This window comes from Bidens hawaiensis, unplaced genomic scaffold (genome assembly GCF_021521415.1).
Source record: "Bidens hawaiensis isolate Kalapana, Puna unplaced genomic scaffold, B.hawaiensis_p1.1 tig00005080_1, whole genome shotgun sequence".
Classification (NCBI taxonomy): Eukaryota; Viridiplantae; Streptophyta; class Magnoliopsida; order Asterales; family Asteraceae; genus Bidens; species Bidens hawaiensis.
The window spans coordinates 799319-811197 of record NW_027491324.1 but is presented as its reverse complement, the minus strand read 5'-3'; the positions used below and the strand labels follow the sequence as shown (position 1 = coordinate 811197).

General features: G+C 35.0%; 1 protein-coding gene across 1 annotated transcript; it reads right to left on the bottom strand.

The window, feature by feature from the left end:
• Window positions 1-1722: 1722 nt before the first annotated feature.
• LOC143628876 (rop guanine nucleotide exchange factor 12-like) lies at window positions 1723-7708 on the bottom strand. Its single transcript, XM_077098332.1, has 7 exons — window positions 7651-7708; window positions 7454-7570; window positions 7197-7351; window positions 5795-5869; window positions 5461-5709; window positions 4647-4967; window positions 1723-2385 (listed from the first exon to the last, which is right to left on the bottom strand). The coding sequence occupies exons 1-7, from the start codon at window positions 7706-7708 to the stop codon at window positions 1921-1923; spliced, it is 1440 nt and encodes a 479-aa protein (XP_076954447.1). The 3' UTR covers window positions 1723-1920.
• Window positions 7709-11879: the final 4171 nt, after the last annotated feature.

The window sequence follows — 11879 nt, the reverse complement described above, 5'->3', positions numbered from 1 at the left end:
CTTATGCCACACATGAGTCTTATTATCTACACTCACCTGTAAGACTGTATAGGAGACAACTTTGTATTTCCATGAACAACAAACATCCGATTCTTGAACATCTTAGACCTCATGACCAACCCTTTCTTTGAATGGTGGACATGAAACTCACCACTTTAACCCTTTTCTCTTGGAGCTAACCTATACTAATAAAATTGAAGTTAATTGTGGCATAAAATAAATTCCAATGATGACCTGAATGATTCCTTCTTTTTCAATATGAACAATTCCTATGCCTTTCACATAAAGTCTTGCACCATTTTTCCAATTTTATAGAATGCTTAAAGGTCCCATCTAAACTTGTGAACCAGCTCCCCATTACAGTCATGCGATTAGAGTATAATCATTCTAGGAACCAGTATCTCGTGTGTTCTATTGTTTCTTCATGTATGTGTGCCAAGAGAATTATCTCTTAATTTTCATTGAATTTTGTGTAATTAACACATTTTTCCCCTTATGGACACTCATATGAAAAATGGCCCATCTTGAGACACTTGAAACATTTTAAAGAGGACTTGTCAAAGTCACCACGTTCTCTACCCTTGCCAAATATTCCACTTCCTCGGTGTCTACCACCTCCTGAACTGTTTTCGTCTACCTTCAAGGTCTGATCGTAGGTTTCTTTACGTTGTATCTTCTGTTCATGAACAACCAAATAACCATGTAGTTCATCGACCAAAAGAGTGTCCATATCTTTTGATTCCTCGATCGAACAAAACCACAAACATCAAGCTTGGGGTTAAGGTGCGAAGGATCTTTTCTACTATCTTCACATCTGTAATCTCTTCACTGTTGTTCCTTATCTCGTTTGCTACAATCATCACTCTTCCAAAATAATTTGTTATTGTTTCATCATTCTTCATATCGAGGGTTTCAAAAACCCTTCTTAGCCTCTTAAGCTGGGCTATTTTCACTCGAACGTTGCCTTGGTACTTGATCTTCATTGCATCCCATAATTGCCTGGCCGTCTCTTTCTGAGTAATGGTTTTTAGGGTGCTCTTATTGATTGAATAGAACAAATAGTTTTCGTGTTTTCAGATCGATAAGTTTCATGTCATCCAGTTCCTTTCTTCTTTCTGTCGATATCTGATCTCCTGCTATGAGTTCTTCATACCTGACTTCGATGACAGCCCAAAACTCTTTTGACCAAAGCAGATTCTCCATGACCAAACTCCAGTGGTCATAATCACCATCAAACTTAGGGATGATGAAACCTTGCGACGAGTTTCCTTCAGTCATCTTGCTCTTTCTTCGATGGATCACTCTATTTTTCTCTGATACCACTTGTGGTAATCAAGTAAAACTGTTTATGTTTACACAATATCGTAACGTAATTCATTAATAAAACTTGGCTATATATAGCCTTACATGACTCAAAGGAAATAATAAAAATTCAATAGCGTACACCTTAAAGGTGGAATTAACTAGAATTAATTAGACTTAATGAAAAACTAGAAATATGCAACTGAAAGAATGATCATATATGACCATTATTACTCTTCAATACTGGTCAAATATGACTATTATTATTCTTCAATCATATGCATCATATTGGACCTTAAACTCTACATATGCAACCTTACTAATGAAAACTCAGGGATAAGACTTAATTGAATGATATGAGTACAACATGTATATCACCTCCTCTCAAGTTTACATATATCTCTGAGTCTAGGTAATTCAATCTTATGTATGCATTGTCGATACCACATTTTGACTTAGATACGGAAGCTTCCCATACAATTATTGGTCGAATTACCATGTAACATACAAAAATCAATTAAGATAGGTACATAAGTTTTGAGAGAAAGCACAAACATTAATCTAAGGAAGGAAACATGCTATAGCAAAATCTTTCTTGGTCTAGCAGTTAGGAAGCCGTTAATGTCGAGCCGTTGGGCTTCTTAATCCATAAGCTTCAAGCTTCTCAATATATGACATCTTTGCTTTTGTCAATATTTTAACATGTTTAATCTTTAAATTAGGACTAGAGTTCCCATTTTCCTCCATTAGTTCTCCTTGATCCACTCCCCACCCCTTAGTATCCGACAACATATATGCTCCTCTAGGACTTTGAATTGAAGGACTTCGATCCAATAGTTTGCCAAGTGTATGCATATGTAGCGGTAATGCTAACATGGAGTCCAATGATTGGTTCTTGATCACCCCCAATGATGGATTTTGTGTTAACATGGAATCCATTGATTGGTTCTTCTTGATTATCCCCAATGATAGATTTTGTGCCTCTTCATCTGCCTTGAGTACCTCTTCTATTAACCTCATTACTGTGTTTGCCAAACTTTCCAACACTCTTGAAAAGCTCTCTAGTATAGACTGACCTACATCCTACATGATTCACATAACATAGAGCTACCATCAATTAGAAATAAGGATGTACACGAGCCAAGTTACTTACAACTAAAAGCTCGATTTAGGTTTGCATTTAAACGAGCCATAGCTTGTGCCAAAAGAAATAAGCCCATTTCTTAAACGAGCTTGAACTTTATTAAGCAAAGTGGCTAGGCTCGCGAGCCTAAATAAACATATTATTCATATGAATGTAATACTTGCTTTACCATATAATAAATATATATTACACGAATAAATTAATTATACATCTAACTATGATAAAAGTAACTAAATAATGTATATTATGTTATATTTATAAGATTATAACTATAGAAAAAAACTGTGTATATCAATCAATCAATCAATCATACCCAGTAAAATCCCACTGACAGCAGAGCTATAGGTAGGGTCTGGGGAGGGTGGGATGTAGGCACACCGTACCTCTATCCAAAGGAATAAAGAGGTGGCTTCCAGAGAGACCCTCGGCTCTAAGAACATGTGTATGAAGCAAAAAAAAAGGAAATCAAAGTTTAACAGTTATATAAAAAACTACCACTAATTATAATAATATTAATAAAAAGATCACAGTTTAACCGCAATATAAAAGCTAATAATAATAATAATAAAATATGTAAGGGAAATACCATTATGGTATGTGACCTAAATAAGTTAAGTCTAAGCCCTAAGGTATTCAATTCTCTCTAAAAATCCTTAACTTTAATTCTACTTCTCCACGAATTCCTATCCTCAACCATGTCCTCGGAGAGGTTTAGGTCTATCAAATCATGCCTAATCCTCTCATCCCAAGTCAATTTCGGTCGTCCTCTACCCCTCCTCCCCTCTATAGTAATGTTTTCTACGGATCTAACAGGATTCGTCGTCTGTCTTCTCTTTACATGTCCAAACCATCTCAATCTCCACTCTCTTATCTTGTCTGCTATGTTCGCCACCCCTAATCTCTCGCGAAGCACAACGTTTCTTATTCTGTCTAGCCTTGTGTGCCCACACATCCAACGTAGCATTCTCATTTCTGCTACCTCCATCTTCCGCACTTGTGCCTTCTTGATGGCCCAACAATCTGTTCCATATAGCATTGCAGGTCTAACTGCCACCCTATAGAATTTTCCCTTCAGATTAGTCGGGAAACTCTTGTCGCATAATATACCTGTGGCTGCTTTCCATCTACACCATCCTACCTGAACTCGGTGGGTCACATCACTGTCTAATTCCCCATCGCTCTGTACAAATGATCCTAAATACTTGAACTTCGTTACCTGCGGGACCACCTGCCCTTCAATTGTGATGTGTGCGTCTTCACTGTCGTTTATCTCACCAAAATCACAGTGTAGGTACTCCGTCTTAGATCGGCTAATCTTTAAACCTTTTGTCTCTAAGGTTGTTCGCCACTCCTCAAGCCTCATGTTTAGATCTTGTTTTTTCTCAGCAAGTAACACAATATCGTCTGCGAACATCATGCACCACGGGAGAGTCCCCTGAATCGACTTTGACAACTCATCCAAGACTACTGCAAAAAGAAACGGGCTCAACGCTGACCCCTGGTGAAGACCTACCTCTAAAGGAAAGAAATCAGTATCCCCCACTGGCGCACGGACACTTGTTTCACTCCTGGTATACATATCCAGAAAAAAACTGTGTATGTATACAATAAATTAATAAACAAGCCAAATAGATCCGAGTCGTTTGTGAGCTATTTAAGTCGACCAGCTGAAAGATCAGTTAAAGTTAGCTTAAGCAAGCCTAAGCTTAAGCCTAAAAATAAGCTCATTACCCAAGCTTTATATACTCAGCGTGGCTAAAGTTAGCTTAAGCAAGCCTAAGCTTAAGCCTAAAAATAAGCTCATTACCCAAGCTTTATATACTCAGCGTGGCTGAGCTACAATCCTTAATATTGTACTTGCATATAAAAAATAAATATATTGCATAATAAAAATAATTTTCATAAAAATAACTAAATAATATGTTATTATATATATTATAAAACTATCACAATAAATATACAAAAAAATCATTAAATATATAATAAATAAAGCAATTAACATATACAAGCGGGCCGAGTTCGAGCTTGAAAAATCTTTCACAAGCCAAGCTCTGGATTTGGATTTGGATACGGATACGGAGCTTAAAATGAGCCAGAGCTTAAACTCGAGTTCTGTTAAACTAAATGACCAGACCTTAGGCTCGAATCAGCTCGCTTATATATTTAGAAACACGGTAGAGGGAAATATTCATGAACATACTTTATTATGCTCAATTTTGCTAACGTCTAGTGAAGATTGAGCAAGTGCTGGATATTTTTGTTTGATGAGTAGTAAAATGGCTTCTGCTCTTTCTTCAAACACTTCTCGTTTTTCAGAGCTTACACTTGAACTCCAAGAAGACTTCAACTCCTTATAATTCATTTTTCTTTTCCATATAACAATTGAAGCTTCCATTTTGTTCATCAGATCCATTACATTCTGCTCTGATGACAGGTCCATTGTCGATAGAAATTGATCCAGATCAAAAAACTCGTCGGTAATGCTCTTGTAGATCGAATCTCCCAAGCTGGTTTTACCATTCTGTTTATCATAAATCAAATCATGAGGTAGAAATTATAATAGCTTGGGTAGGACTAGATGGGTTTGGGCTTAGAACGAACCAAAAACTAAATATTCAGGTTTGCTTTTCTTTATGGGTTCGGTTTCATTTTACAGTACGTCTTGCCATTTTGGCTTCAAAATTTTGGAGAATAATGAATTTGGCTCTAAAACTATTTGTAATTCATGATTAATTGATTAATACAAATTTAGTTATAAAATGTTTTGCTTTCAGCATTTATTAATTTTTTTTATAAATACTTAACATCAATTAAAAAGGAGATGCAAAACCGAAACCAAAACACAAATTTGGTTTTTTGAAAAAACACATACAATTGTTAGTTTTTGGGTTAGGTTCAGTTATTTCGTTTGTACGTCTGTTATTTTGGTTGCAGGTTGGTTATCTCGGATTTATACGTGCACTTTAATCATATTCTTAACTGACAGCAAATCTTTAAAAAAAATTCAAAATTACCTTTGGGAGGGTATCGATGTAGGTCTCTGGGACCTCCATTTCTGAAAGAACTTGCGCGTTTATGGCCATGGAAGCTTTAAGAACTTGGTTGCAGGTATCCTTTTGATGTTGGATCCATCTTCTTGATTCGTCTGAAAGCCCCCCTGGAGGAACTTTAACCCGTGGTATCCACCACCTTTCAATCGATTCGTCTGCATCTTCGGGTACATACCAGAATTCTTTTTTATCTTTAAAGTTGTCTAAACAATCCTGAAACATGTTTTTATGTCGTGACACGAATATTTGACTTTATATATATATATATATATTCTAAGAGTTTATATGATTTTATTACAATTAGCATTGCATCGAGTTTCTTTAAAGCAGGGATGTTCATGAGTAGATCTCTTCGTTGTTGCGTCACCATAATCTGTAGAAATCTTAATCAGAAAATATATGTAAAAAGGGAACAAATTAAATGGGAAAAACTTGTTGAAAGTTGTTCAAATTGTAATTTTAATTAGGGGTGGTAATTCTTTCACAACTCAAAAGATAAATAAGATTTTGGTTGTCATTTTTAATTCGTTAAATTAATTGGTTGTGTTTGTGTTAACCTTTTAACACGCTGATCCACCAAACCATCTAAAGTCAGAATAGAAATATAGAACATACGCTTTATAAGGTCGGCCCGTTTACGGCCCTGTTTAACATAACCGCCAACCCAGTTGACATTTTTACAATTGTGTTACATGGGGACATTTTCATGTTACAAGACTTTTAAGTGTTTCCAGGTTAAGGTTCTTATCTTTATTCTTCAACACAAATATTAATATATGTAGGTTCATCAATTCAACCGTCTCCTCTAAATCATTATACTAAAAGACTAGACCATTATCGGGGAAAAAAAAAACGTATGTAACATTTTAATCATATTTAACACAAACTATTTATAAAAATTTATCAACTCCAGTATTGAAAAAGTGTATGAAATAATTACTATTACTGATATATATATAATATAGAACTTTGGTGTCGCAAGTGCCTTATTAGGTCACTTAGCGGTATCGTATTAGTTCGTAATTTTTATTTTGTTTTATTTAGTTTAGTTATCATAATGAATGTAAGGAAAACCGACTAAACGTCAATTTTTTTGTTTTAGTTGCGGTACCATAACAAAGCTAGCGAAACCGACCAAATTCGAGTAGACTCGCCTCTTCAACGCCTGTGACTGACAACGATCGGGTTTTACGAACGCGCAAGTTTACCGTCCGACTCCCCTCGGCCATCAGTTCACTTTCATTTTTTTTTTTCATTTTTTAGCTCCAGTACCGTAACGAGCGTAATCAAAACCGACCGAAATCGTTTCGAATTACTGCCACAATGACCGAGACCGACAACGCTTGTATTTTCCACCACCCGGGTTTGCCGACCAAATAAACATCGTTTTAAATATTTTGTTTTTTTATATGTTCATATTTTTATAAGTTAAATTGACGAATTAATTTTTCGTGTTTTAACGCTCAAACTTTACTAACGATGTCTACACCCTAAGAACATAACTATTCTAACCGAATAACGCTCGGGTTTTACCAATGCTTGAGTTTCAATGCTAGAGTTTTATCAGCTGCCCCGGTGTAACGCACCGGATAGAAGAGCTAGTTTTTTTTTTAACAAAAACTATTGAGTTAACACCAAAAACCCATCAAATGATCATATAAAGCACACACTAAAACACCAAAGAAAAGCACATAAATAACCTCCATATTCGATCCATCTTTGCCTATCTGTTGAGACGGAACAAACTCCACGATATAATCCGTCACCGACAGAAGCCAATCAATTTCTTTTCTCCATTTTCGCTTTTTATCTTCAGGAACCGGAACAAGTTTATTCTGTTTTCCAAACACAAAAGCTGCAAATTCCCCAGAACTCTGAAGATTCATAAATCAAAACCTCCTAAATATTCAACTAAACTGAAATAAATATATATATATATATATATATATAATATTACCAGCAAGATTTGTAATCGCATTCGATAAAGCTAAAGTCGATGAAACCCCTTGTCCACGACCCGTCATATCTTCTCCCAAAAGCAACCTCACAAATCTTTCCTTCATCAATTCAATGTCTACAAAAGAAAGAAAAAAAATGTTAAAACAAAATTAAAAAAAAAAAAAGAAGTAAATAGTTGTTTCCAACAAAACTGACCGGAATTATGTGGTTTAAGTGGATCTGGAGCTTTGTCGTTTTGAGGATCGTTTGACATGCTTCTTGTTTTTGGGTGATTGTTGATGTTTGTCGAGGTTTATGGGTCTGTTTCATGAAAAGAAGATATGAATGTGTGTAGCATTTTTTTTGGAAATAAAGGAATTGGAAAGTTATGTATTGGGAGATTAGTATAAACGTGGATGCATGTTTTATGTTCATCTAAATTAAAGAATTTTTAATTCATGGCTAGCAAAGGGCAGGAATTGCATTTAAAGGTCAACTCACTTATCTCTGTTGCAATCTTCTTTCATAAATAGTTTGATTTAATATATTTATTATTTAAAGCCTAAAGTATAAAAAGTAACAAGTAACAACCAATCACATGTTGACATGTGACTGAAAGTGTGAAAGAAAAAACGTTTCTAGAACAAAAATGAATGTTTACTTGCTATAGTAGTTTAGTTGTATTAAATCGTTACAATAATAATATTATTGACTTAAATGATGGGTCCATGGGTGGACAACCTCTCATTCATATCAAAAGCTTCACCCTCACTCTTTTCCCCGTTTACATCTTCATCTTTGTCACGCCCTGTAGATATAGATTTTCATTGTCGTTGCTCATCACATCCTTCCCATCCAACCCAATAACCAATCTCTCTTTCTCTTCAACACCGATCCTTACTCCTTCAATGTTTCGATTAAAGATGCTCTCTGAAAAGAAAAACAAATTCAAACCGTATTAGGGTTCAGGGCCGGCTCTAAGGCCGGGCAATGTGGGCGCCTGGCCGAGGCATATTTTTTTCAGGGGCACAAAATTTTTTAAAAATCCCCGGTGTTATATATATAGAATACCCGATATTTTTATGATACTCACACACCTTTTAGACCCAATTTTTTAAAATTACCTAAAGACTTATAGGTCATTGAAAATTGAAAGAGATCCGTTACCTTTTATTAATCAATAAAAGGTAAATAAATAGAGAAAATGAAATGAATAAGCGAGATAACAGTAACATCGGCTTCGAACACCAACAGTCACGGTAGCATCTGTCAAAGGAGTTTTCAAAATTCTAGTTATTGAATTCTTATTTACGATCTACAATGCCCCAAGAAAGACTTAGCGGGCTGGTGATCATAGCTATCGAGAATAGAATATTAGAGAGCATAAACAACGATGAGTTGATCCCACCAAATTGCAATCAAGAATGTTATGTGAGCTTCACAAATCCTCGTTTAGCTATTGGCTTATTCGGTATGTCATAAACTCATTCTAATACATTATTTTGCTAATTGTTATGTTTATTGCCATAGCTTTAATCTTCATTTAACAAAAATTGTTTACATTATTTAGTACGTTAAGGCTTAGAAGACATATTTTTCTCGATTCGGCCAGGGCACGCAAATTCTCAGGGCCGGCCCTGTTAGGGTTAGATCAATATTTGCACCTGGTAAGGGTTATAACTTGAACCAAGGTCAATATGAGCCAATAATCAAGCTGAATCCGGATCTCTATCCTGCAAAAATGATCGTTGTGAGCCTCGTTACAAGAAGGACAAGATGGGGGTCTTCCCGTAACCACCCTCCAGCGTGAGAATAAGTGTCGTTCTTTAGAGAGAAAGTACTAAGTGATTGATGTAATATGGGAGTTGTGAATGAATACCTTATGATGATGGAGAGGGTATTTATAGGAAGTGACAGCTAGCCATGTTTATGGTTTTAGGGGGCGTCTAGTTGTCTTTTCCGGATTGGTTGTGCCACCTCATGCTCTCCGTGAAGGAGTTATTTGTCGTTATGAGGGAATATTTTAACAATATTCTAGAATGATATTATCACAACTAGAGGTGCACAAACCGGTTTAAAACTCAAAACCGGATTAAAATTCAAAATCGGTTTGGGTGAAACCGGTTCGGTTTGGTCAACAAAAGTCAAAACTAGTTTATTATCAGTTTCGGTTCGGGTTGAAACCGGTTTCTAACCATGTTATGATCGATTTCTGTTTTGGTTTGGGTTTTGACCGGTTTTAGCCAGTTTCAGTTCGGTTAACCGGGTTGGAACAGGATTTGGTGGAGAAAATAACAAACTGGTTCCGAACATATGGCTTCAATGGTTCCAAACTGGTTTCCACATAATTGGTTTCAAACCGGTTCAGTTTCGGTTTGACTTTCAGGTCAGTTCAATTAACCGGTTTAGCTGCCCACCCCTAGTCACCACTGTTCCTCCTTATGAAATGTGAAGTTGTTCTTCTTTATCGTTCTCCCGCTTGTCGATTTCACCCGCGTCTCATATATATTTTTGCCTACGGGTAGCTTCCACTATTTCCAAGGGAACGTTGACTTTAATCTTTTGGCGGGTGACTTCCGCGAGTGCCATGTGTCACACCCCAACCTAAGGCGGAAATGCCGAGGCGTGATCCGATTGCTCATAGCTCGAAGATACTATTATAAATAAATGTGACAATATCTAATTAATTATTTTAATTCAAATGTACACACAATAATCAAATACAACAAAACAATTCAAATAAATAAATATAATCAATTAAATTTAAGATTGTCTTTAATATAACCTATGGTCTGGACTAAATATCCATATTTCAATCTAAGCAACCTGCATATGCGTAGAAAATGGAGTTTGTCAACAACACATGTTGAGTGAGATGATCACCAATTTTAAAACATTAATATATATATATATAGTTGATAAATGATAAATGATAAATGCGCAAACCAACCATGTGATAATAATCAATCGAATCATAACAATCATGCATATAACCAAATCGTGTGTGCCAATGAAATCGTTCCCAAACGAATCGGGCATTGATTACAATGACTAAGGTTGTTGTTTTACCTTTGCCAAGCGAATCGGGCTCCAGTTACTAAGACGGTTATATGATCATACTAATGAGAACCCTCTACAAGGGGATATGTTGGACCTCTCCGAACGTTATCAAGTAAACAATTAAACATGTAGCAAATAGCATATAGCATTCAACTGATATTCACACAATGATTATATTTGCGATTTTGTGTATATATATATAGATAGAAAATATGAATAAGTACGCATATGTCCCCAAAACGTTTGAAAACAATGTATAAAAAGGGGAATGATCAAACTCACCTGATCGGTTAAGCCAAACGGAAATGAATACTACAAGAACGATAATCACGCTCTTCGAGAATTACCGACAAGAATCCTAATTAAATAATGACATAAGTGAATTATAAATGATATAATACGTATAACGGATTTAGGATTCGATATGATTTGAGTTACAATTATGTTTAATATGTTATGGATTGAACGATTGATCACTACGAACTATTGTTATTATTTAATTATAAAAATCATTGTTTAACGTATAATCGAACTTAGAAATAATTAATTTGAATAAATATAAGTTGAGAGCTATTATAATAATAATCGTTTTAAATATATAATTATAATAAAATTTATATCCTAAAATCGTTAACGAAACTTGATGAAAAAATATATTAACGTATTTAATATGTTTATTATAACTTTGTTTAAAACAAATAATACATATCTAGTAAATATGAGCAAATCTATAAAAACGTCTTTTGCAACGAGAAACATCAATCTTTAATGTCGGGTTTTAATAAAATGATATTGGTTCATTATTAAGAATAAGATACATACATACATACATACATATATATATACACATATATGAAAACTAGTAACGAGATTATTTGACTCGAAAAGTTTAACTTTTATAATTGTCGGTTTAAAAAAAATATTATTTATTGTATATTTTATATTAATTATAATGTATAAATTATTAAAATAGGTTAAAAATAATTATAATAACAAAAACAGGGCCTTCTGGGACTCGAACCCGCGACCTACGGCTGCCCAATGGTTTAACACACACACACCAGCCGTCTGTGCTGGTGTGTCAGTTGGTAAAAGCTTGTAAATAGTTTAACTTATACAGAAACAAATCAATTTTGATTCATAAACCCTAGATAACACAATCGATCAATCCGTTAAATGTTAATTGAATTAAAGTTAGGGCTATTGTAAAACGTTCAGAGACGAATTCATACATATAATTCATTACCTAGTTTGATGATTACACACGACTTAATTAAGTCACAACAGGGCCGGCGACGAGGACGAAGGAACAGGCATCAACAGACTCCGATAATCCAATTAAGCATAGGGGTTGGATTGGCGATGGTATGAGAGGTGTTCATACT